Source organism: Miniopterus schreibersii (assembly GCF_964146895.1).
Source record: "Miniopterus schreibersii genome assembly, chromosome: 2".
NCBI lineage: Eukaryota > Metazoa > Chordata > Mammalia > Chiroptera > Miniopteridae > Miniopterus > Miniopterus schreibersii.
In genome coordinates this window covers 34770717-34797121 of record NC_138102.1, presented here as the reverse complement: position 1 = coordinate 34797121, position 26405 = coordinate 34770717, and the positions used below count along the sequence as shown (strand labels likewise).

At 39.2% G+C, this 26405-nt stretch overlaps 1 protein-coding gene and 1 pseudogene across 3 annotated transcripts in view; one reads left to right on the top strand and one right to left on the bottom strand.

The window, feature by feature from the left end:
* Positions 1-26405, top strand: part of PCCA (propionyl-CoA carboxylase subunit alpha) — a 312653-nt gene that overhangs the window by 249864 nt on the left and 36384 nt on the right. For both annotated transcript variants that reach the window (XM_081127259.1, XM_081127260.1), the window contains one exon: positions 6251-6304. In XM_081127259.1, the coding sequence (XP_080983385.1) occupies positions 6251-6304 (54 nt within the window). The remainder of the gene's footprint in view (positions 1-6250; positions 6305-26405) is intronic.
* Positions 5253-6197, bottom strand: LOC308553518 (large ribosomal subunit protein uL29m pseudogene; annotated as a pseudogene). The gene is made up of 2 exons: positions 6170-6197; positions 5253-5899 (listed from the first exon to the last, which is right to left on the bottom strand). The product of its transcript is annotated as a large ribosomal subunit protein uL29m pseudogene (transcript).

Below are 26405 nucleotides of genomic sequence, written 5' to 3'. Positions count from 1 at the left end.
GGTTCGATTCCCGGTCAGGGCACATGCCTGGGTTGTGGGCTTGATCCCCAGTTGGGGGCGTGCAGGAGGCAGCCAATCAATGACTCTCTCATCATTGATGTTTCTCTCTCTCTCTCCCTCTCCTTTCCTTTCTCGGAAATCAATAAAGATACATTAAAAAAAAAAAAAGTCATTGAATTCTATACTTTAAATGGAATGCAGGGGGGTTTTGAACATCAATTAATATACTTCAGTGAAATTTATTTTTTTAAGTGAGTATCTGGGGAATGAGGGCAGGAGGGCATGGATCTGGATGAGATTCAGAGGGAAAATGTAGATGGAAAAGGGAAGACAGCTGAGGACTGGGTCCTGGGGCCCTTCAGCAGTTAGAAATCGAATGAAGAGGCCAAACCAGCACAGGAGGCTAAGAAAGAGCTGCCGAAGATGCAGGAGAAAAACCAGGAGTGTGAGTTGTGCCTGAAGCCAGCGAAAGAAGTGTTTGGGGAAGGAATCATCAACTGTATCATGCACTGTGTCAGTGAGTAAGGTGAGGACAGGACTGACTGATAGATGAGAGAAGGCGGAGTGTTAGGTGACGTTGACACACGTGATGGCAGGAGATTCGCAGGGATAAAAGCCAGATGGGAATGGGTTCAGAGGAGGGCAGAAAGTGACAAAGTGGAGACATGTGGGTGGACAGCTTTTCAGGGAGTCTTGCTTTAAAGGAGAAGAAATGGGATAGCAGATTGAGGGAAACATCTATGGAAATTTTTTTATTCTTTGCATTTTATTTGTTGAAGAAATTAGATCAATTGTCCTGTAGAGTTTTCCACCGTCAGAATTTAGCCGGTGCATTCCAAAGGTGTAGTTGAAACTGTTCCTTTCTTCTCTGTTTTCTGTAAGTTGATATTTGGGTTTCAAGGTGTAATGAGGTTTGGATGCCATTATCTTTGGCAAGCCTGGGTCCCTAAGTAGTGTGGCATGTACTGCGTGGTCATCACTCTGTGGATGCTCAGGCTTGGGTCATTAAATTTGTTCAGGTTTACAAAATGATGATGTTTTAATTTTGCCAATCTTTTTTCATCTATTACTTGGAATAATTTTTTAAAATTATTTTTATTGTTGATAGTATTAAAGATGTCTCCCCTTCCCCCCCGGCCCCCCACCACCTGGTTCCCGCCCTACCCCAGGCCTTCACCACCCTATTGTGTCTATTCAAGGGCAGTGCATGTCTGCATCTAAGTTCTTTGGAATAATTTTTAGAAGAGTGACCCATCTTACTACGTCTCAGGTTACCCAGGAGTACAGTGCTCATGGGAAAGATGAGGTCAGCGCTTGGCCCTTTCCTTTGATCTACCGGTTTTACAGTGCAGTTGGTTCCCTGGTATTTCCCAAAGTGACCAAGTTAGGGTGCTATTTTGTTTTGGTTTTGAGGCTCCATTTTCAACTCATGGGTTTAAACATACTTGATATGCTTTAATCCATTGCAGTTATCATCCTATTGCTGGTCAGATTGTCCAGCAGGTTGGCCAGAGGTGTTTCTTAAAGTTGGCTTGAGTCCTTTGGACACGACCCCAGTCTGATAGCTCCCTAACTTTATGATACCACAGGAGGTAGCAGCCTCATTTCTGCCCCAGACCTGGGGTCAGCCATTTTTTCAAGAGGCCTTGATAACTTTGGGAAATGATATTTGTAGACAACAGTTGGGGTGCTAGGGAGGCTTGTTGCTACTGGGCCTTTACAGTGCTTCCAGGGAAGATTCAGAAACTGCCACCACTGCCATCTTCCTAGAATCCAGTACCTACAATCAGAACATTTCTAATTCTGAAGAACTTATGATTGAGTCTGTTGCTGTGTAACAGGTGATTAATTGTGCTGATTCTATACTGGCAAATATGAACTGGATCCTGTGGCTCTTCTTTTCTGCCACAGGCTGGGATGTGTCTGGGTCTGGAAGTAATAGGAATGCTCTGAGTGTTTTCCTCACAACTCTTAGACCCTTAGCAGTGTAGAAGTCAGCGTGCTTTTAGACTGCTTATCCACAATTTAAATCTTTTACACCACACCTTTTCTTAGTTTTTTGACAGCTACACCTCTAATACTCCCCAGTAGAAACTTCTGCTAGATAATTGAAGATTGAGAGAGATATCTGTCATTTATTTTTCATAGTATGGGAAAACGTCAGAACTCATGGTGGAGGTTGATTTTATGTTTCATTTTCTCCAGTACTGCTGGGATTAAGGAGGAAGTATAAGAAATGGTCCTTGTCCTTAAGCAAGTTATAATTAATTGCTCATCTAGGATAAGACCTTGTAGAGATGTTCCATCCTGCACAGAATGCCGGGGTTGGGATTCCTTTCTCCCACTGCAGTGTAGACAAATTCCTTTTTACATTCCTGTACCTTTAGTTTCCTCATAAGTAAAACAAAATGTAGAGTTTTCAGATCTGTTTGCCTTTCAAATTCTAAGTTTGTATGAATGAGTCAGGCTTCTGTTGTGTTTGGTTTGCTTTTGAGTACTCTGACCTGAGTGATTGCAGTAGCACCTTCGTAGGCCTCCCACCCTCCCCCGTTCCTGCATATCTTCAGGCTTACCTCAGACCATTGATCTTTCTGAAACATAAACATATTTCTCCCCAGTTCTTAAGTATGAGAACTTTGTAAAGTATGAACTCTCTCTGTGCAAGATGTGGCCTGGCTCTGTAATTTCTTCTCAGTCTTTTTTCTTGCCATACCCCTTCACCTATCTCTGGCCATACTGAATTACTCACTGTTCCTTAAACTTGCCATGTTATTTCTTAATCTGAAATTTTTATAAACTGTTCCATCAGACCAAAATTTTCCCTTCGGCTTCCATTTTGGAGAATTTCTGCTCATTTGAAAATACCCAGCCCTAATGTCTTTCTTAACCTTTCTGGGCATTTAGCTCGTCTGGCTTCTTATTCTGTAATACTTTGTACATTTTATACTATGGATTTATCATATTGAATTATAATTTATTTTAGAATTCTATACTTTCCTTTAGTCCCCTGGAGGGTGGATCATAATTCAGCTAGTAGTGTTCAGTACATGGATGGATGACTAAAGTCGAAGTGCCAGTATTAGAACCTAGGATTCAAGACTCAATTCTTAATCCCTTAGGCCACCGAGAGAAAGAATCTATTTTATTCCATTCTTCATTATTTCTTTTTGCCATTATTAAATTACACATGTCCATATAGAAGAACAGGAATAGCAGGTAAGGCAAAAAGAAAGGTCAACTAGTATCTTCCACCTAGAAGTAACAGTTAACTGTTTTATGTGCATTATTTGTGCTAGAATTTTATGTAAACATAGAATTTTTAAATAAGATTTAGTCTGAACATACTTTTATCTTTATTTTTACAATTAGAAATATAAACATTTTTCATTTTTCTAAACTTTTAAAAATAGTTTATTGATTTTCAGAGAAAGAGGAAGGGAGAGGGAGAGAGAGAATCATCGATGTGAGAGTGCAACATGATTGGCTGCCTCCTGCATGCCCCCACTGGGGACTGAGCCCACAACCCCAGGCATGTGCCCTTGACCAGGAATTGAACTGGCAGCCTCCTGGTGTATGGGACAGCGTTCAACCAACTGAACCACACTGGGCAGGACATGTTTCTAAATTTTTTAAATGGCTGCATGAATATACCATAAATTAACCAGTTTCTTTTGTTCATCATTTAGATTGCTTGAAATTTTTAGATTCTGTAAACTCTACACTGTGATGACATTTTTGTAGCTATATTTTTCTGCCTACTCATGACTCTTCCTTAGGATAAATTCTTACAAGTGAAATTAATGGATAAAAAATACTGATTTTGAGTTTTCTACATTATACCACAACACCTTGAGTGTGCCAGTCACATTACTATTGTACCAAGTCACTTGGCAATATTTTTAGGTAGGGGCAAGTATTTAGGTATCATTGTGCGTTAAACTGCTTTCCTTCTTATTGATCGGTCAGGAAATCAGGACTCAGCTCGAATTGTAGAGTTTCACTCTGGGTACTGTGACTTAAGTGATCATAAAGGTTGGAGTTGATAAACCTGTGCTTCTTTAAAAGGAATAAAAATAGGCTTGCTGTTGAATGAAGGACACTAATGCTTTCTACAGGGCTACATCTGGGAACTTTAAAAAAATTTCATAGCTACTTAATTAGAACTGCTTTACTTGTTTGCATAGTTTTTTAATTTTATTTTATTATTTTGTTTTTTAAAATATACCTTTGATTGATTTCAGAGAGAGGAAGGAAGAGGGGGAGAGAGAGATAGAAACATCAATGATGAGAGAGAGTCATTGATTGGCTGCATCCTGCATGCCCCTTGCCGGGCATGGAGCCCACAACCCGGGCATATGCCCTAACTGGGAATCGAACTGTGATCTCCTGGATCCTAGGTCGATGCTCAACCACTGAGCCATGCCAGCCAGGTTTGTTTGCATAGTCTTTGAAGCCACTGGACCCTCTCTGATAAGCACTAAAAAAGAAGAGATTTTAATAACAGATTGGGAATAAAACAATTTTATAGATGAGAATTATCTAAAAAAATTATAATTTACTTCCAGTGTACTAGTCATTGATTTTTAGTAAACTAGAATTCAAATAATTATAATATGCATAAATAATATTATATTTACTTTAAACTTATTTTATTAATAAATGTATAACTGGTTATTTCTTTTTTCACTACTTTCTTCTCTGGACATGGAAGAATTTCATTGTTCTCACTGTTATTTTAAACAAATGCTTAGCTCATTTTTTATAGCAACTTTATTGAGATATAATCCATATACCATACAGTTTACCCAAAGTATACAAATCAATGTTTTTTAGTCTCTTCACAGAGTTGTACAATCATTAGCACAATCAATTTTGGAATATTTTCACACCCCCAAAAGGAAACGTCATACTTTTAGCAGTCATTCCCCGTTTCCCCCCAACCTTCCTTCCTGCCGGCAACACCTCCAATCAGTCTTTCAATCAGACTCCCTCCCTCCCTCCCTCCCTCCCTCCCTCCCTCCCTCCCTCCCTCCCTCCCAGTAAAATGGGAATTTAATCTGATATTTTATAAAGTTTGGTAAAAGCATGACCACTTCCAAAATTTGCATGACATATTAACACTTAGACCAATTGAAACGTAGTCATTTGACTGAAAACACAATTTCTTTATAAACCACTTAACATACACATTTAATTTTATATATAAACTATTATCCAAGAAAAAAAAAAGGTAAGTGAAGAGTTCAGACATACTAGACAAGTATTGACCTCTGGACTTCAGAAAGATGTGGAAACTTTTCCTGAAGAGAATTTCCTTTCTTTTTCTCTAAACTTTTTTCCCTTGCTTCAGTGTGGGCTTGTTTCCCTGACAAAATGTTCCACATGGAACATTGCAAAGATTTCCTATTGTATCTGTTACTTAGGTACAAAGGTATAGGCCACTTGTTGAACTTTTGTCAGATGATTCTTCCAAAGATGTCTGTTATAGAAGTATCAGGTCTGGCTTTCTCTTGAGCAGGTCAAAGAAGCCTTAGGATATCTTCTCTTTCCTGGACAACCTTCTCCAATACATCCATGAATCTACTACTTTTCTAACCATTCTGGACTTGGCATTGGCAATCTCTGCCACTTGGCTTTCTGCTCTAGAGTTAGGAGCATGTTTCTTTTTTTAGAAGGACATACTAAAGTTTATGTATATGTTCATTATTTTTATTCTTAAGTGCTGACAAGTTCATGAAACATCAGTTTTCACTTTTTTCCTCTAATTCCTTGGGTCATCAAAAATTTCTTCCAGTACTTTCCTTGACAAAGTATTATAAATACCTGCTCTGGTGAAAAGATGTGATATTTGATGTGTTCTTAGGCAACAAACTAAGAGAATGCCTGCAACCTGTGCTAGCTGGGACCAGTTATTGACAACTCAGAAGTCTTTGGGGCGCCTGAGATTCTTTTGCAAAGAATGACCAGAATGCACCAATCTATTTCCTGTCTCTATAGATTTGCCTGTTCTAGACATTTTATGTTAAATCAAATAATATAATATGTGGTCTTTTGTGCCTGGCTTCTGTTGCAGCATGTATCAGTACTTTACTCCTTTTTATGGCCAAATAATATTTCACTGACATTTTGTTTATCCATTTATCAGTTGACGGACACTTGAGTTATTTGCCTATTAGGAATAATGCTGCTATGAACATTCATGTTCACATTTTTGTGTGAATTCATTTTATACCTCTTTTCCTCCCCCCAGTGTCTCTCACGAGAAGCAGGTGGAAACATGAGCATTCAGTTTCTTGGCACAGTGGTGAGTATGAAAGAATTATTACCTTGTATATTCTTCTAGAAAAAAATGTGTTCAACTAGTTCTAGCCTGTGTGTTTGAACCTGGCTTCATCATGATTTTATTTTGCTGTTAAATGAGATGTCTTTGTATAAGAAATGGGTTCTTTAATGTCTTAGAAAAGTTTCCATGATAGAATACTTCTGGCAGTTTCTTATTAAAGAGAAAATAGTTTTTAAAAATATTTGCAGTTTGTTGAGTATTTCAAGTATTTTTTTTTCTACTGGAAAATTTCTCCCTGTTTTCATAATAAAAATAAGAACATACATATCATAAAAGATGCTTCTGAAAATAGTGACATTGTTGGAGCTTTTTTGCTCAGTTTTCCTTCTACTTTTCTCTGTTAGGTCCTTTCAAGTCCACATTTCTAATGAAATTGAACCATAATATTTGTATCTTAAGTTTTTGACTTATGATCCTATTAATCATTTTCTATATTGCTATGTAATATCAGCATTGTTTTAGTGAAGCTGTGTCTAACATTCTGATGAGTAGATGTGACATGTTTTATTTTCCATGAATCCCAAGTCATAGGTCAATGGTCAACCACTGAACCACACTGGCTGGGCTGCTCTTTGAACTTTATTTAAAATTCTCAAGTAGTGTTAACTAATTACACCTGTGAAGACACTATTTCCACATAAGGTCACATTCTAAAATTCTGGGTGCACATGAATTTTTAGATGACGCTATTTAACCCAGCACACATTCTATAGAGGCGTAGAAGCATATTTGACATTTATGAAAAGCTGAAAAATAACTCAGGCAGTTTACTTAAAAATATATTTGGTAAACAGGGCACTCTTCTTAAATCTGTACCTTAAGTGTATATATGATTTGAGTACTTCCATTTATTTTTCAAAGTATTTTTATACCTGTTATTATCACCTGATTGATGTTATATAGTCCACACTCTAAACACACTGAAACACCAATGAAGCCTATGCCTAGATTTTGGAGGACAATACTGGGCATAGAGAGGTTAAATGACTCTGATAGGTAATAGCTGGTAGAATCAGGATGCAAAACCAGGTCTCTCTGACTTTCAGTTAAGCTGTTAACCATCAGAGTGCCTTAAAAACAAAGTGCTTTACTGTGTAATCCAGAGAGCTCTTTGTAGTAACTGTAGAGAACACCTATCTTAGGTCAGGATGCTATGACAAAATTCCATAGACTGAGTGGTTTAAACAGACATTTTTCATAGTTCTGGTGGCTAAGTTCAAGATCAAGGTGCCAGCAGATTCCTGGTGAGGGCTCTCTTCCTGGCTTTCAGTTGGCCACCTTGTAGCTGTTATCCTCACAACCAGAGAGTTTCGTCTCTCTTCCTCCTTTATAAGGGCAATAATCCCACTGTGAAGGCCCCACTCTCATGACCTCATCTAAGGCTAATCACCTCCCAAAGGCCCCACCCCACCTCCAGATACCATCACACAGGGGCTTAGGGCTTCAACATATGAATTTTGTGGGACACATTTAGTCCATAATATACACTTAGTCGGTATGCTACATATTTCAGAATCTTTCCAGAATCTATGTCTATTTTAAATGTAAGTTGTTTGGTTTTTGTTTTGTTTCCGTGTTTTTGGTGAAGCTGGAATTTGTGTACATCAGATTGTAAAATATAAGCTCACAAAAAAGGTGAATTGGTCCAGTGTTTTACTTAACCAGAATTCCTTACTTGAACTATGCTTCACAAAAAGAAGATGCATATTTTGTTATTATTTTAAGAATGCAAAGGTTAACATTCCAAGTTTTTGTTTGTAACCATTGTTTATATTTAATTTTTAAAGTATCATTATTTTAAAAGCATGGTACTATTAAGCCAAACATAGCTCAGTAAGACTTTTTTTTTTTCCCTTGTAGAAACAGTGCATATTGACTGAAAAAGAAAATAAGCTTAGACTACATTGAACAGTGTCTTCATAGCCGTGCTCTTGGCACTTACCCAAGGACTCTTGAGGAACTATCAAATTATATGTCTTTGAAGCTTAGCCAGAGCTCTTAATGAAACCAAATCGTGCTGAAGTTCTTAAAGCTAATTTACATCTCAAATTGTACATTTTAAATTAAGTTTTTATTGATAATAAATATACTTTATTTCTTATTAGCCTAGAAAGCTTGAGTGATAATATCAGTAGAATAAACATGTTTTACCAAGATTTACCATTAAGAATGCTATTAATATGACCCTTGATACACTAGCACAATTAGATTTCAAAGTAAGCATTTATGAAGTAACAGCGATTAATGACAACCATCGAAAACAATTTTGAACTCCATCAGTTTAACTCAGGAGGGTAAACTTAATATGATAATTCATCTAGTTGAATTGTATCAACTTAGCAGGAAAGTATGTAAATATGTGACCCTTACCTAGCTTCTAAATGGATGCTGTGCTGATAGATTTATCAGTTCCATTAGAGAACTTTGGGGAACTTTGGAATTTCAGCAATTGTTCCCTTGGAGGCTGAAAACCCAACCTGATCTCATACTGGGACCATTCTGGTCTGCATATTTCCATAATTTGCCTTTGCTACTAATATGACAGCAAGACACAAATAACTGTTTCTAATAATATCAGATGGAGTTGTAGAGGACAGCATTTTAATGTAGTAAAAGACCTCCCGGTGGAGTTCTTATTGCTACTATAGAACAGCAGCTACACAGTTGCAACTGCAGTCTCTTAATTGATTCGTTTAATTAGCAAGAGCTGAAGCTTGGGTTGTATCTTGTCTTCTGATATCATAGGACTCAAATTCTGCATCATTCATATTTATAGATATATAAACATCATCCAAAAGCTGAAAACTCGCTTTTGGATATTGAATTTTAATAGAGCAAACTCCCATTTGTTTGAAATCCAAATAATTGAAAAATGAAAAGAACTAGGATTCTTGTTGTTTTCCTTTATCAACACTCTTTTGAGAAGTAAATGATAGCATGCATTTTGGTTATTACTGTCTTCCAAAAATAAACTTCCAGAGAACTTCAGTATTCGATACCTTAAACTCTATAAGCATTCCCTCTGTTTCCATGTCTGGTTATCTCTAATGTTCATTTGCCTTTTTCTCCCTTCTCTGTCCTATCCCTTTTTCTGTATTAGTGGCGATGCAGGAGTGGCGTGATGGCTCACTGGGATTTCTTTCCATTGCAGCGACACTGAGTCCTGCTGGTTTAGGCTTGGGCTTTCCACATGCGCCTACCACTTGGCAGAGCATCTGGCTGAATTGCCCCTTGGGACTTGCCTGCCAAACCCAACCAGCACTGGTCTGGATTTCTTAGGATGAAGGAAAGGGGGATGGGAAGTGTCGGCTCCCTCCCTACTGCGCCAGCCTCTGCCTATTCCTGACCCTTTCCCATCCAGCTATAGAAAGCAGGTGGTGGCCACAGGCTAGACAGTTTGTTGAGGGTGGATGAAGTCTCTCTGTTTTTTAGGTACGTTTTATAGTGCTATGAAAAAAGTCAATCTGTAGCATCCCATCCTGCATTTTCCCCAAATATGCACAATTTCAGCCAAAATGTAAGTAAAGTAAGATTTTATGAAATGGGCTTTAAAATACAATTTTAATCTTCAATATTGTTTTTATAGTAATGTGTTCTGTGTACCATGTAACCAACATAAGCATGGACTTTTGGAATATGACTAATTACTTTCTAGTTTTTTGAAATTAGCACGCTGTATATAATATGAAAGTGCATTATTAATATCCCATGTGTAATGCATCTTAAACAAAAATTTGAGAGAAATCATGACTGCTGGCTCCGCGATGTGCTGGGAAGTGTGCTAGATGGGCGTGACTTGGTTTCTGCTCTTAAGTAACATACTGGCTATGGGTCAACACAGACCAGTATCATGAGTACATGGGTTAGCACCCAGGTGGGTTATGCACAGGCCAGTGTGGTAGCAGAAGATCTATTATTAGCTTTACTCTTTTTCATTTTCTGATACAAAAACTCTTATCAGTAGGTAGAGTATAGACCATAGGGCATAGCTCTCTGATTGAGATTCTGCATTTCATATCTTATTAGACATTACGTTTCTTTATTGAACATAAAGCCTAGCATTTATTTGTAGTCATGGTAGTCTCTTACATTACATCTCATCTTACCTGTACATTACACTTACTACATGTAAGATGGTAGTCTTACATCTTACTATAGATTGATCATCTCTTATGTGCTAGTCATTAAATTTTGGCAATTCAAAGGAAAGTGATATCCCTGCCAGCAGTGAGCTCACTGTCCACTAAGGATATAAACATAATAGTGTGGTAAGAGTGACAGTAGAGGTTTGTATGAAATAGAGGTATTCTGGGCTTGGAGAAAGGAGCTCCCTAGTGAATGAGTGAGTGAGTGAGTGAGTGAATGAATGAATGAAAATATATACCATAGTAAGACTTCAAAGATGAATAGAGTTTGCAAGCATTTCAGATATAGGGGAATAGCATCTGCAGAGGCCCTGAGACTGCATTTTCAGAAACTGTAATCCATGATGAAGGTAGAAAGAGTGAAGGGAATAAAATAAATGAAGGTACAGAGGCAGGCAGGTGCCCAGATGTTCAAGGAAGGGCAAGTTGGCTGGTGATTGACATGAGAGATGAAACTAGTGGCAGGAGCTAGATGTTGCAGGACTGTGCCGAGGAGATTGGCCTTTATTCCCTGGACACTGCAGGATTTGAAGAGAGTTACAATATCACTGAGGTTTGTTTTGTTTTGATTTTTAAAGAGAACATGTGGGAATAGGCAAATAAAGGAAAGGGTACACTTGAGAGCCTCCTCTTGAGGATCCAGAGTTTAGTTGTATGTATTAGGCAGACTTGAAGATGATTCTGAGGTTTCTACATGTGATAACTGATGCAATGACCTGAGGGAAAAACAGCAACAGGAAGAAGAGAGGAATTATACAGGGGGAAAAAGGGAGAATAGATAATGAGTTGGATTTTTGACACTTTTAAGTTTGAAATGTCAGGGAAATATTTATGATGTAAGGAAAATCTTTAGCCTGAAGTTCTGGAAAAAGATTAATGGTGAGAATGTAGGTGGGTGCATTTTCAGCATTCAGAGGTGAGGTCTGAAGCCCTTCAGTAGATGAGATTGCCCACAGGGACGGAGAAGGAGGAGAGGATAGGCCCAGAAAGGACCCCTGGGAAATGGCCACATCTAAGGGGAGGCTCCTCACCTCCCTAACATAATCATTTAAAATGACATTGTCTGTTGTCCAAATAATTTATATTATATATGGCTATTGGTAGCCAATTTAGTCTAACCTCAATCACGATTTCACAGTATCCTAGGGTGTCACTAATTATTTCAAAGTATCTAAAAATCCTGCTGCCATCTGCCAAAGAGCCTCAAAATCAAATTAATTTTAATGAATAACATAATGCCTTACGTTTGTCTGATGCTTTGGGGTTTTAGAATGCTTATTTGAGTCCATTCAATTTCTAAGATAAATAAGCCATACAGCACCTTAGAGTTAGTTGTAAAAATTAGACACATCACACACTCTTTGAAATGTCAATTTAAAATATTTGAGATTCGTGAGTGATATGTTCAGAAACCACTACCATGATGCTGGTGAATATTTGGGGGGGGGGGTAGGGGAAGGAATTCTAACTAAAGCTTGGTTCCCTTTGAATCTCAGATCTCCCAGTTTTACGAGTTTTGTGAACTGGAACAAGTTATTCAACTCCCCTGGTCATAATTTTCAAAATCAGCAGAATATCTACTTTTATGGAAGTGATGTGGGTTAAATAAGAAAATATTTGTCAAATGCCTGAAAACAGTAGGCAGTTGGCATATGGTAGCTCACCTGTTATCATAGCACCCTGAAAATACACTCTCCTTTTGCTTCATTTTGCCTTGTTTTTCCCCTCCTTTTTCTTGCTTATGTGGAGACATGCTATCACCTGAAATTGTCATCTCCACTGAGATCACACTTAGTGCTCAGTCTGTAGAGAAATTCAGAGGGAAAATATTTCTCTTTTATTTGGAAAGTCTAATTTTTGTTCATCCTATGGTTATAACCCCCCACATCCATACACACACTTAGTGTGTTATTTGCCGTTGAGTGCCTAAGATAGAGCGCACGTGTAAGCCTGCAGCTCGTGGCAGCCAGATTCTTAGCATATTCTCTTCCTTGCAGAAGGAAGCTCACCGAGGATCATCTGGACCAGGAAGACTTAGGCATCTTGTGTTTGAAAGGCTAATACTTCTGATGGTGGACACTTTATGATGGTTCTTATGGGCCTTCTTTTCTCTGCCAGCCTCACTCTGAGGTGATATTAGTTCAGGGAGGTCATTTAAGGCCACTGTGGTGCAGTTCTGCATACTGTTGATCTTTCGAACATATAAATTATTTGATTGTTGCTATTTAACTGATGATGAGTATGATGTGGAAATGGCAGCTCTTTTCTCATAGAAGCAAAAATAGTCTGTCAGTGGTTCTCAAACTTGAGCATGCATTGGAATCACCTGGAGAGCCTGTGAAAATGCAAATTTCCAGGTTCCATTCCCAAGTGAGGCCGATTCCCGAGGTCTGAGGTGAGGCCTTTGGATCTGCATTCATAAGAAATCAGTTTAAAATACACCAGGACTAGGTTTGGGAACATATTTTGGCACTTAATATAGAATTAGTATCTAGTTTAAGAAATGGATCCCCTAAAATACATAACATTACTGGCGTTATAAGTGAAGTGTAGGAACAATGTTCTGAATATTTCTTGTTATAATGAGGATAGGATAAGCATTTGATTATTTGAGCTAATTAATAAATTAGTATAAATGTTTACAATACATAATTTTTTTTAACCAGAAAGAGACGTGATAGGACCTAAAATATAATTAAATCCATAGTATCATCAACTATATCTTTTAAGTTTACTTATCAACTGCACAGCACTTTAAATTTAGTCTAAGTTATTTCAAATCTTATATCAGAGGACACTGATAATTTTTGTTTTGGGCCTAGAGCGGGATTTCTCAACCTAGGCAATAATGAAGTTTTGAACTGGATAATTCTTTGTCATAGGAGTCTGCTCTGTGCATTATGGGATGTTAGCAGCATCCCTGGTCTCTACCCACGAGGTGCAAAGCATCTCTCCAGATGTAACAACCAAAATTGTCTCCAGACATTTCAAATGGTCACAGGAGTGGGGAGGTGCCAAATCACCCCAGTTGAGCACTGGCCTGGCTGACTGTAGCAGTTGGGGTTTCAGAGTTTTCCTTCCCATGTCACTAATAAGTGTAAGGTTCTAGAGATGAAATGTCTATATCAGATGTGATACTTCTCAGTGGCCTGAAGCTTACTAAGTCTTATATACATCCTGACTTCTTCAGATGCCTTGTGCAGAGAAAGTAACAATAAACTTTAGTAGCCTCATGTTCTGTTTGCTTTAGGAACATGTTTAATGGTTGGCAGTGTGGCAGTGTAAGGGTTACTCGTAGTCTTCCTCATATTGGAGCATAAACCAAATCTGTCATGGGCAGCCCTTCATGAAATTTAGGGCAACTGGTTCTGTTTATTTGGATCCTTTTTCCTGTTGGAATAGCTGTACTGTTACTGTTTACCAAAGGTCGTCACATCCTGAGTCAACAGCTAGAGTTACAATTACTACTGTATCTCAGAAGCTGCAACTTTTCGTTTAGTCCTTAAACTTGTAGAAGTCCTGTCCCTGGTGTATCAAATAGGGTAGACTATCCAATGTAAAATGTCAAGCGCTGAGAGTTCTGCTCTAGATAATTATGGAAGGGCATAGAACTATGTGAGCATCTCTGAAACCCTTCACAACGCTCTCTAGTACTCTGCAAACTTACATGTCCCATGGATAAATAGTCCACAGCTATTACACCCTGTTCATTCCAGATCACCTCACCCAGCCTTAATTTGTAAATTGAAAGAACTACAGGCATCTCGATCATTTTAGAAAAAGAACTGGGCCCCATGTACATTTATATTGAGTATGTTGTTTTACTATTTTATCCTAACATTGATGACCCTCTCTGTGTGCATTTGACTCTTCACAAAATTTTGACCAACATATCATAAGTAAAGTTTTCCCTCAATCAGTGTTTGCAGTTATGATCCAAAGGACTTTATGTTATTTTTTATATTCTTGATTGTATCTAAATTTCTTTTTAAAAAGGACAATCTTTTTACAGTTCAAGCCTGCCATCAGAAGGGTTTTCTCATTGGATCATCTCTGTTAATGCCACAGCTACTCAGAGTAAAAGTCAGTTAGGTATTATTGTATCAGTTTATCAATTTGTTGGAAATAAACCTGTATAAATATATCTGTATGCCCCATGTGTGCACATGGTGCATCTGAGCCTTTGATAAAGCCTGTATCTTCCGGCTGCTCTGTGGTGTGAAGTCAGGGTTATGAGGAGGTAGGAGCGGTGCCCAGGCATCAGCTCCCTGACCTCACTCCCTCAGGGACCCCGCTGCGTGGTCTGCAGATGTGGTCTTGACTTTGCAGGGTGTTCTGAAATGTACCAGCAGGATTTTAATGTATGGAGGTGACTGAGTGCCAACTGAAAAGAATTGCCTTACATTTTCCAAGGTTAGGGGACACCCCATACTGTGCAGAGACACTGGGAAAGCACCAGGGTTGGTCAGGGGGCAAAAGGGAGCAAGACAGGAGCTTGGGCAGTAGCTGCATTTGGGGTTTCTGAAGGAAAGGAAAGGTAGGGCAGGGTAAACAATTTAGGATTGTCAAGTTTGAATAATGCCGATGCGCTTTGGCCCTGAGATGATGTAGGGCAAGGGAAATCGTGGCTTGGTGTGTGTGAGATGAAGGTGGTGGTTAGCTTGCATTTATTAGAGGCCTGCTCCCAGGTCCGTTCTTCCCTATCTGTAGACGCTCTGGGAGAGGCAGTCTCTCCCCAGGTCTGTACAGCCCCCAAGATGTCAAAACATTATAAGATACAAAAAATTAAAACAACAACAAAAACAGATGATTAATACACAGAGAACCTGGAGATAATCAGGTCCAAGGGAACCGATGGACAGTAACTAAACTCACAGACTGTCACCTAAACCAGAGTGTGCATTTAATTTGAGGTGAGGAATATTTTTTCCTCTTTAAGTCTTCTCTCCAGAACATTGCCTGAATAATAAGGAAGCTCGTTAGTCAAAATAATTTCAAAACTAGGCTGGTTTACATGATAGCCTGTGCACAGGGAAACCTACTTGTACCTATGCTCTGCTGAACCCTGGTGAGTCACTTCCGACTCTCAACAGGAACACCTCCCGGGTTCACCTCCTTGCCTCCCCCCTATGCCTGAGTCCAGCTTCCCTCAGAAAGGACTCGTGCAGCGGATCAGGCTGCACCTACCTGAACTATAGTTACAGACCTAAATACATGGAACTATAGTCCTGCTTTCTTTAGGCTGGCACGCAGATCACTTTAGTTGGAACTTGCAGTGTCCCCAAACTCTCTGGTCATGAACTTTCACCGATGACTAGTTACAGCACGTCTGTGTGGAGTTTTACAAGCGTAGCTCTCAGAAGTTCCTAAGAACTTTCCACTTCTTAGGTAGCACTCTCTGTAGTGCATATACCCAAGCAGGAAAAATATTTCGTCCCAGGAGCCCTGGAAGATCCCATTTCTAGTCCCAGTAATGCTTTAAACTGGTTGTGTGACCTTTTCTTTGTTGTGAAATGAAAGGTTGGGGTCAGTGACCCCTGAGGTCTTTCCCAGCACCATCCTGCTCTGAGAATTATTACGTGTGTCACAATGTGCACTTTGCTTCACAACAGTAGCAAAACATCACACATGCAACTTACTATCATTGTCTATCTTTTGATTTCCTTGAATTTTATTTGGGGAGACATCACTGGCTTATCACACGATGATATTGTGTACTGTCACTTAATTTCTGGGGACAGCACATTGTGCTGCTACAGGCTCAGTGCTAATAACCAAGATTATATGTTCTGCTTACTGTGACTTTTTTGTGGTTTCTGGGGGGAAAATGCAGATGCTTTTCAATTATTCTAAGGGAATTTTGATTAACCCCCTGGGTAGAGTTCTCTGTACCACCTGCCATGGAGAAGCGAGTTTTATTGAACAGAAGGTATAGAATTGAATTGCTCATATTTGTTTTCTTTCTGTTGTCTCTAGTATTATTTCAAGCCAAAGCATTTTAATAAATATTTAATAAATATCTGTCTAAAGTAGATCGAAACTGCTAGAAAGGAAACCTCTTTGTTCTTCATTTCAAATGCAAATAAGTTAATTTGACTTTTAAGTAGAATTTCTAAGTTATAGACTCAGATTTTCCTTTTATGAATGTAAAAAGTAGTTATTTTTGACTGGAATAATCAGCATCCTGCCTACTATATAATGCTGAATATTAGCCCTTAGAAGCAATTTTCTTAAATTTATTACAACACTGCTATTTTTGTTCTTGTTCTTGTAGCTATTTTTGCATGTTTACTACTTCCCTCTCTTGTATGTCCATTTTTACTTTTTGCCTATGGCCAGAGTATTTAACTGCTTGATTCATAGGGAATTTTCTAATGGCTGCCCCTAAGGCCTTTTCAAAACGCAGTTTTATTGAGATATACTTCACATTCCACGCAAGTCGCCCATTTTACGTGTACAGGTCAGTGGTTTTCAGTCCAGAGCTGTGCAGCCATCACCACAATCAGTTGTTTTTTGTTTTTTAAGGTTCTTTTTTTTTTTTTTTTTTTTTAAATATATCTTGATTGATTTCAGAGAGAGGAAAGGAAAGGGAGAGAGAGACAGACAGAAACATCAATGATGAGAGAGTCATTGGGGATCGAGCCCACAACCCGGGCATGTGCCCTGACCGGGAATCGAACCTCGATCTCTTGGATCCTAGGTCGACGCTCAACCGCTGAGCCACACCTGGCTGGGCCACAATCAGTTTTAGAGCATTTTTCTCACCCCCTCAAAAGAAGCCTTGTACCTGTTAGCAGTCACTCCTCATTTTCCTTCAACCCTGCCAGCCACTAATCTACTTTTTATCTTTATATATATGCTTATTCTGGACATTTCATAGAAACAAAAGCACAATATGTGATCTTTTGTAACTGGCTTCTTTCACTCAGTGTAATGTTTTCAAAGTTTCGTCCCTCTTGTAGCATGAGTACTTGATTCATGCTTTTGCCAAATGTTCTTCTATTGTGTGGATATACCACAGTTTGCGTACCCTTTCTTCACTGGGGACATTTGAGGTGTTGTTTTTTTTTTTTACTTTATTAGCTATTATAAATAATGCTGCCGTGAACATTCTTGTATAGGTTTTTGTGTGGACATACGTTTTCTTTTTTCTTGGGTGTATACCTATAAGTAGGATTCTGGGTCATATGGTAACTCTATATTTAACTTTGGGAGGAACTTCCAGGCTGTTTTCCAAAGCAGCTACAACATTTTACATTTCCACTCAGAACTGTGTGTGTAATTTAATTTCTCTACATTTTCGTCAATATGTTATCTCTTTTTCAATGGGGGTATAATGGACATATAACATGATATTTCAGGTGTACAACATAATAGTTTGATACATATATATATTGCAAAACTATCACTACAATAAGTCTAGTTAACATCTAGACTTTTAATGTCTAGCTTTTTAATTCTAGCCACCTTGTGGCTAGAAAGGACTTGTTTTTAGTAATTTCTATAGAGGAGTCCTCCTTTCCCTAGAACTCATAATTCATGCAAAAGTAGCCAAAACTATGTGTTAGTGTAACCCTAACGAAACAACAAAGCACGTACATTTTAATTATTGTATATTTTCTATTACATTGTTGTCTCCTCCTTTCTGAAATCAAATGTTTTTGGTATTAAGCAAGCAGTTCCTTTCATTCCCCTAGGCTTTTTATTTTATTTTTTTATGGTAGCACATGCTGTGCAGGAAGGTCATTACATAAAGAGAGGAAAGGGGAATAATCAGCATTGAAGAGAAAGTTAATGCTGTTTGTGTAATTTTTTAATAGGTACCTTATAACATTTTGAGATTTAAACCAACTAATAATATTTTTTTGCACATTATTGAGCAGTTTCCTCCTGTTGCCTATGAACTGACATTTGGAGTGAAAATATTTGTCAAAGCTTCAAATACCAGGGCTTTAATTCCTTAGTCATTTAGTACTAATCCTGTTCTGTAGACCACCTACGTGTGTTTGTAAGGGATATCATAACTGACACTGTATTTAATTACCACTAATATTGTGTAGAAGGAAAAACATATTAAGTATCTTTTCGAGTCACTAGTTCAAAATTAGCAGCAAAAGCCCTTGTCTATGCACCATTGTTATTTTGCATAAACGTGGAAGTTTGTGATCCATTTACTCATTTATTCAACAAGTATCTGTTGGGGGCTACAATGTGCCGAACAGTGTTCTAGGTGCTGGGAAAATAGATCAAGTTCAATAGGACAAAAGTGTAAATTACAAGTAAGTATCCAATGGCAACCAGTTGGTGTGTACAGTGTAATAAGCATAAATTCATATGTCCACAAAAGAACCTTTCTTAGCTCCTCAGAGCAAAACCTAAGAACTCGGGTCCATCCTCAGAGTACCCAGTGGGGTGAGGGAAGGAAATTGAGTAAGAAGAAAGATGAAGACTTTGAATTCTGAAGTTTATCACTTTATTCTCTCTTTTAAAAATAAGAGCCCCCCTTGTCTCTTTCCACAAATGTAAAGCTCTTACTTCAGTTATGTATTCCCCACCTATTTATATTAAGAAAGTAATTTACATGTTGATAAGAGAGTGGTTATGCATGTGTGGAGGCAGGGGGTATATAGGAAGTTTTTGTATCTTCCACTTAATTTTGCTTAAACCTAAAAATATTCTAAAAAATAAAGAATCAAAGCTTTTTTAAAAAATAGCTTTTTATAGGGTAATGACTAAGGGTACATGTTTTAAAGTGAGGCAGACATTTATTTATTGTCTATTTGATCTTAGTCTCACTTAACTCTCTAAGTCTAGTTTCCTGGTCTGTCAAATGAGAGTAATAATACCACCTACCTTATTGGCTATTGTGAGGATTAAGTGAGAAAATGCACGCATGGCACTTAGTATATAGTTCCTGGCGCAAAGTAACCTCAGTACATTTAACTAACAGTACACCCAGGAGTAAAGTTCATTTACCTTTATGAGACATGATCCTGGGAGCTTTCTAGTGGCCATAGCTGTTTCCTAAGGGCATCTAACTTAGACGTAAAGTCTCTGACTCACTCAGCGTGACATGTTTCTTCATTCTAATAGGAATGTTTCAGAAACAGCCTTTTTCCCTGAAATATCTAATGTGTGGAAGCCTCACATAGTGTGTCGTCTGGGTAGAGTGGTGGGGATGACAGCCGCCCTGCAGCAGGCTTCGTGGGGAACAGAAGTGTGGTCATGGACACCAGGGCTGGGGCAGTGGAAGGCTGAAACCAGAAGGGTCGTGGAGGCGAGGGAGAATTTGTTTTCTCACTGGGAATGACTCACACTGGTTTTTAGGCTGAAGAGAAGAAGCTAATGGAAGGAGAACAAGAGTATAGTTGATGAAGCAGGGTCCTGGGGGAGGTGGGGGTGTGGTGGGGCGGAGACCAGGCCCAGGGTTTAAGTGGAGGGCTCCCGGCTAACGGGAGGAAAGCTGCATCTAGGCCGGAGGAACGGGGAAGGACAAGAGCACATGCAGGAAAGCTGGTAGGGTGCTAGGCTGTCTGAGGAGCCCAGTGGACTCCTTTTCCCTTTGTGAAAGTGTTCACCTACTTAATAATCCTTATTCTGTTGACACAGCAAGCTTTCCCATTTCAAAATACCAGTTTTTGCATAAGCTTATTTTACCTCACACTCTGGAGTCAAGATTCCTACTATTTTTAAAGTTACATGTGTTAGGTGCTATTATATATTTATTTTCTAGTGTTTCTAATGATGGAATTAACAACGAAGTGACTACGTTATCCAAATTCGACTTTGTACTAACATCACACTTGGCTTACTCAACCTCCCGAGCAAGAGATGAATTTGGCCTAGACTGGTCTTTGCCTGCATTCATCACTTAAAAAAAAAAAAAAAAAAAAGAATGGTGAGAACAGGCCATTTTTTACTTTTATAATTTTTAATCCATCATTAAAAGTACAACTTGCTTTATGATCTAAAGAAATACCATCTAAGACTTTATATTAGGAACAAAAGTGAGCCTTTCAGAAAAAAAGGCGCAGAGCTTAATCTGCATTCACCCTTTGATGTATTTCTAGCTTTTAAAGAGCTTCCCGCCGTCCCAGCCATGTTGAGAGAGGCAGAGTCATACGTCCAGCAATGCCTCTCTCCTTTCTCCTCTTGGCACACACTGAGCTAGACACCTTTTGTGAGCTGGCCAGGGTCTGCCACAGCACCGGCGACATATTACTACAGGTGCGGGCCCATCGGGAGTTTCACTTCTCATTACTCCTCCAGGTTGAAGACTCGTAAATTAATGATTAGTTTGGAAAAGTAAACTGTGTCACCCTTTTGCTCTTCTTTTGAACATTTCTTTAAGATCTGACTATTATTGATGTATCTAGGGGACTTGATTAATTGAAAAGTAGAAGAATGCTAGCTAAAACAAGGCATGTATCCTATTACTTGAATTCTTGACATTTTTAGACCTTTCATTTCATCATTTCCTTCCTCTAACCTAGTACTTGGCTTTAGAGAAGTTGCTGAACTTATTATTTATATAGCAACTTCTTAATGAGCACATTTTCTCATGTGGTGATGATGAGAAAGGGATGGGTTGGTGCATGGTGTTACCATGATTGCCAGAAGGGGAGCTTTGTGCCAGCTGGTTTCATAGGTGGAGGAAAACAACCCAGGTTTCAGTTTCACAAATGAAAAAACAAAACCAAGAGGAAAAGGAAGCGACTCGTTAGCAGTAGGCCACTGTGCAGAGTAGGATAACCTGCCTTCAAAGATTTTTGTTTTGGGCACTGTAATATAATGTTTAATAAATAGTTTACTTCAAAGGACCTCACTACAAGAAAATAGGCAGCTTTCCTGCTATTCTTGTTCCTGGTTTAGTTTTACTATAAGTAGCTCATATCCGGTCCTCTGTGGTCTCAGGTGGTCGTTTGTGTTTATGATCCCAATACTGCGACTGTAAGAACTGTGGCCCTATTTTAAGTCATTAGCAACTACACAGTGGTCTGCAGGAACTGATCGGGTCCTCCTGAAACCCTTGACACTTTGACCCATCCTAAGGAAAGTGCTCAGATGCTATAAGCAGTATGCATGGGATTATGCCCTCCAAAAATAGAAAACTGCTAAGGAAGGAATAGAATAGCTCATCAGCACGCACCTAAAGTTTTTGATGTACTGTGATCACTCCTGTACTCCCATTCTAAACTTCTAAACATTGTTTTTAAAGTCCTTGAGATAAAAGCCTGAGGTTATAGAGATCATTGGAGACGTTTGCATTTTCCTTTTTCTTCCTATAGATTTATTTGGCATATGTAGAATTTGAGAGCCCACTGTTAATTTCTTCCAGATATTATCAGATATCAAATAGACAGATGGAACTTAGAAGAAACTAGTGGAGCTCAGAAAGCAGCAGTTGTTTTGTTTATTTCCCCCAGTATAAATTTTAACCCAGCAGTACAGGTGGGGCAAAAGTAGGTTTACAGTTGTGATTATGGGAAACGGAGTTTATTCTTTTATTATTATTTATTAATTATTGTATTATTTTCCACACAAATAACTGTAAACCTACTTTTCCCAAAGCCTGTGTATTGGCTTTGGGTGAAAGCTCGCCGTATGTATTTCGAAGTGACTCCCTCACTGATTCTGGGGAATACCTCTGTAAAACTGTTCCTGTAAACTTGTTAGCTATAGTTTTGTTTTATTTATTTGTTTGTTTGTTTACTTTAATCCTCACTGGAGGATATGTTTTGTTTTGTTTTTTATTGATTCTAGAGAGAAAGGAAGGGCGGGGGAGAGAGAGAAACATCGTTCCGTTGCCTCCGGTGCATGCCCCAGCTGGGACCGAACCTGCAACCTAAGTATGTGTCCTGACCAGGAATCGAACCTTCAGCCTAGGTGTGGACCCTGACTGGGACGTGAACTTGCAGCCTTCTGGTATACTGGAGGATGCTCCAACCAGCTGAGCCACCTGGCCAGGGCTTGTTTTATTTATTTTTTATTGTTCACTCTATGATACAGTGCTAGGACCTAGGGCCATTGTAGGAATATGGACTTGAGGAATTTCACCCTGGCTTACTCCTCCTTGCATTCCTATCCCCACCCCCAGCTCTCTTGCCCTTTCCATTTTTAATCTCCTCTCCCCCTCTTCAGAACTGAACTGAAAGCGTTGTTCTAAGATCTAGCAATCTAGCAGGGGAGCTGAGGGGACGAGGGGAGGAAAGGGAGTGAGTGGGTGGGTAGAAGGGAGAACCTGTCCCGCCCCACTGCTTTCATGACCGTGGAAAGGGTTTGTAGATTGGGCCTGTGTTTCTGCATTGGCCTTTAAAGCGCTGGCTAGTATGCCATCTCTTTCTCTCCCATTCTTTGTGTCCTTGAGAACCAACTCACTGTGGCAGCTCTGGTGGGTAGGGGAGGTGCTCTATTGGTTTCTGATTGTGGCTTCTGAGTCCCATGTTGATGTTGAACACAGATACTCAATCATATAACAGCCATTTACAGATCATCAGTTCATGTGTATGAAGCATTTCTAGAGTTTAGCTCTTACATGGGTCAGTTCCTTCAGAAGCAGCAGCCCACACTAATGTCCAATATCAGTAGCTTGTAATAGGCGTTCCTTCGAGACAATTATACGCCTCTTCGACCTGACAGTCCTAACTCTAGGAATTTATCTTAAGGAATTGTTTACTTAGGTTATTTTGCTTTTGGGAGATTCATTCAAGTTTCCTACACGTATTACCAGGATATGCATACAGAGGCCTTTGGACAAGGCCAATCATCAAAGGCCAATCACCCAAGCCCTGGGAAATGTATTAACTGGTGTTTTTTTTGGGTCCAAAATGGCTCAGATCATAATAATACCGTAAAATTATGAGAGCTAATAAGATGTGTGAGGCATTTTAGATTATCTTCTTATTTAAGCTTCTCATGAGGTAAATACTGTTACTATTTGCATTTTTGAGATCAAAGACTAGAGACATACAAATGTTAAGTGACCTTCCCAGGGTCACATAGCCAGTACCAGAAATGGGGCTTAACCTCAGGCTCTCCCATGGTAGAGCTGTGATCAGAAGCCCAGAGAGAGCAGCTCCTGGATGCCCATCCTAGGGCACCACCACTGACAGGACTGAGCACCTCCACTCACCTCTGACTTTCACTTCCTCCAGACAGGCTGCAATCTTGGCCATATACCTGAGGACTTCATATGGCACATTGACACCCCCAGCACAGCCTCATTAGCCAGCCCTTCTCTAAGTCACGCTTTCTCTGGAAACGGCCTCATTCCTGAGAGAGGGAAGCTTGGCTGGCCCATTTCATGTAGTTGTTTAGTGGGTCACTGGATAGCCCTTCGCCTGCTGACCTTTATTCAGTCATCAGCCAACACCAGGAATAGGAGGTGGGGCTCACATGACGCTATGTCCTGCACCGCGGATGACTTCAGTGTGAAAGGGCTGAGGCCAGAGTCCACCATGGAAATTAATTGGACGAGTTCCCAAAGATATATGTCCGTGATATTCACCAACCATAGTGTTGTTTATGTTAGTGAAATAATTAAAAACTGCCAGACTGTCCATCAACAGGGGTTGATTAAAGAAATTATGGTATTCCATATGGTAGAGTATTAATATGAAGCCATTAACATTATGATTAGGTCAGTGTTTATTAACATGGAAAGATGCAATATATGAACTATATTGACATAAAAAAAAGGTTAAAATGATATGTATTAGGATACTAATTTATTTTAGAAACAAACTTGAGAGGGTGAATCAGGACTTCTCAGTCTTTACTAAGAAAACTCTAATCTTACAGGAAGTACAGTTCCAGGTGACTTGTAGGGACCTGTTTCAATTAGAATAAGCTAAATTATGTCCTCTGTAGTATCTTCTATAAGTAGGAATCTTCTAATACATTTTAGAAAGGTGACCCCACCCAAATGTTTCAAATACCTAGGTACTTTTAAAATATAGTTAGTATTTTTAAAAATATGTTGGTTTACTAATTCTATAGATTTGTAAAAATACTTTAAGAAACAAACCTCTGATTTGAGTTTTGGAAAAATTTTGCAAGGTATCCCTTGGAGATTCACAGTGCACGTTAGTGTTTTAAAGCTGTTGAGAAGGGCTGTGGTAAAGATGCCCATTTCCCAATTTTCCCCAAACCTGTTTTACCACGGGCCACCTGTTCTTGTCCCCATCCTCTGTAATGATATATATTTTAAAAATATATATCTTTATTGATTTCAGAGAGAGGAAAGGAGAGGAAGAGAGAGATAGAAACATCAATGATGAGAGAGTCATTGATCAAGCCCGCAACCGGGCATGTGCCCTGACCAGGAATCGAACCCCGATTGCCTGGATCCTAGGTCGACGCTCAACCGCTGAGCCATGCCTGGCTGGGCTGTAATGATATATTAACAAGCCCTAAAAGGGTTGTTCTGTGGAATGCCTTTGGGAGACGCTGCTCTAGATCAGGGGTAAGCGGCAGCCCCCACTTACTTTGTAGATACAGTTTTATTGGACGCAGTCACACCCATTCATTTATGTTTTCTCTGTGGATGCTTTCATGCTACTGTGGCAGAGTTGAGTAGTGACCGACGGTATGACATGCAAAGCCGAAAATATTTACGATTTATCTGGCCCTTTATAGAAAACAGAGTGTCCACCTTTGCCCTACGTGATCAGTTGTAGGAGGTTGTATATGCAAATTAATTTTACCCCTCCTTTTTGTACTGAGCGTTAATAGATGTAATTTAAAAGCTAATATAGGTATGGCTATGTGTGTGGGTATATGTATATATTCTAAAAAACTGTAAAATGTCAAGTGTTTCAAATAACATTGTTAGCCAAAAGCGAATGGAAAGGCCAGCCAGACTTATTCTTTATACTTACTGTATCAAAAACAAAGTGCACTGGACAATTGAGAACATAAATTTATTCAGGCCACTGCAAGAGGGAGAATGGTTATTAATGAAGAATGTCTCAAAAGGAAGGGTGTGGGTTATACAGAGGCAGGTACACAAGGGGGGTCATCTTGAGTCTTGTGGGATTCATGAGGCAAAGTGGACAGTCTTTTCTAAGCCATGTGGGAAGAGGCTTTCTAAGGCTTTCTCCCTTTAGCCATTGACCAGACACACGAGTGTAGGATCCCGAGATAATTTCTATTTTCCTGAAGCACAGGGTTCAGGGCAAGGTCAACACTGTCAATTGTCAACAAAATCAATGAATTTTATTAAATATCTAGTTACATATAGCTCTGGCACTAAAATGTGGTTTCCTAAGGTTCTATCCAAGGCCTCCCCTCTCTCTTTCTGTATTTCGTCATGTGTCACTTTTCTTGCCTGTATCACAGTCAGCTCAGCTGACGCTGCATCGCTGCGTAATGGAATGGAGATGCACTAACCAAGCCTGCCGTCGTGAGTGGGAGCATATATGCACACCCGACATTCTCCACAAGGAAAGTTAAATCTATGCAGTGACATAACTGGATTGGTTACATATCTTCTCGCTATGGACATATTACTCTCTATGGGATATCACTTTCCATCTGTAAAATCTTCATAATAATGCTTGCCACAGGCCTAACTTACTTTTGAGTTGCTAACAACAGATTCCACTCAAGAGATCTAAGGAGAATAAGACCCTCACACTTTGGAGATTAGTTTCTTTTAGAACTTGAGCAATTTGATACCTGTTTGAATGGCTTAAATGATAAGAGCCGACGTCTGATTCCTATGAACTAGGCACTCTTCCACACCTTTTTATGTTTTATTAAAGTATACTTTATAGACAATAACATTCACCCCTTGTAAATTATAATTCAATGGTTTTTAGTAAACTTATAGTCATGCAGGCATCACTGCAATTCAGTTTTAGAACATTTGCATCACTCCAGAGTTCCCTTCTTCCTGTTTGCAGCCAAGCCCTGCT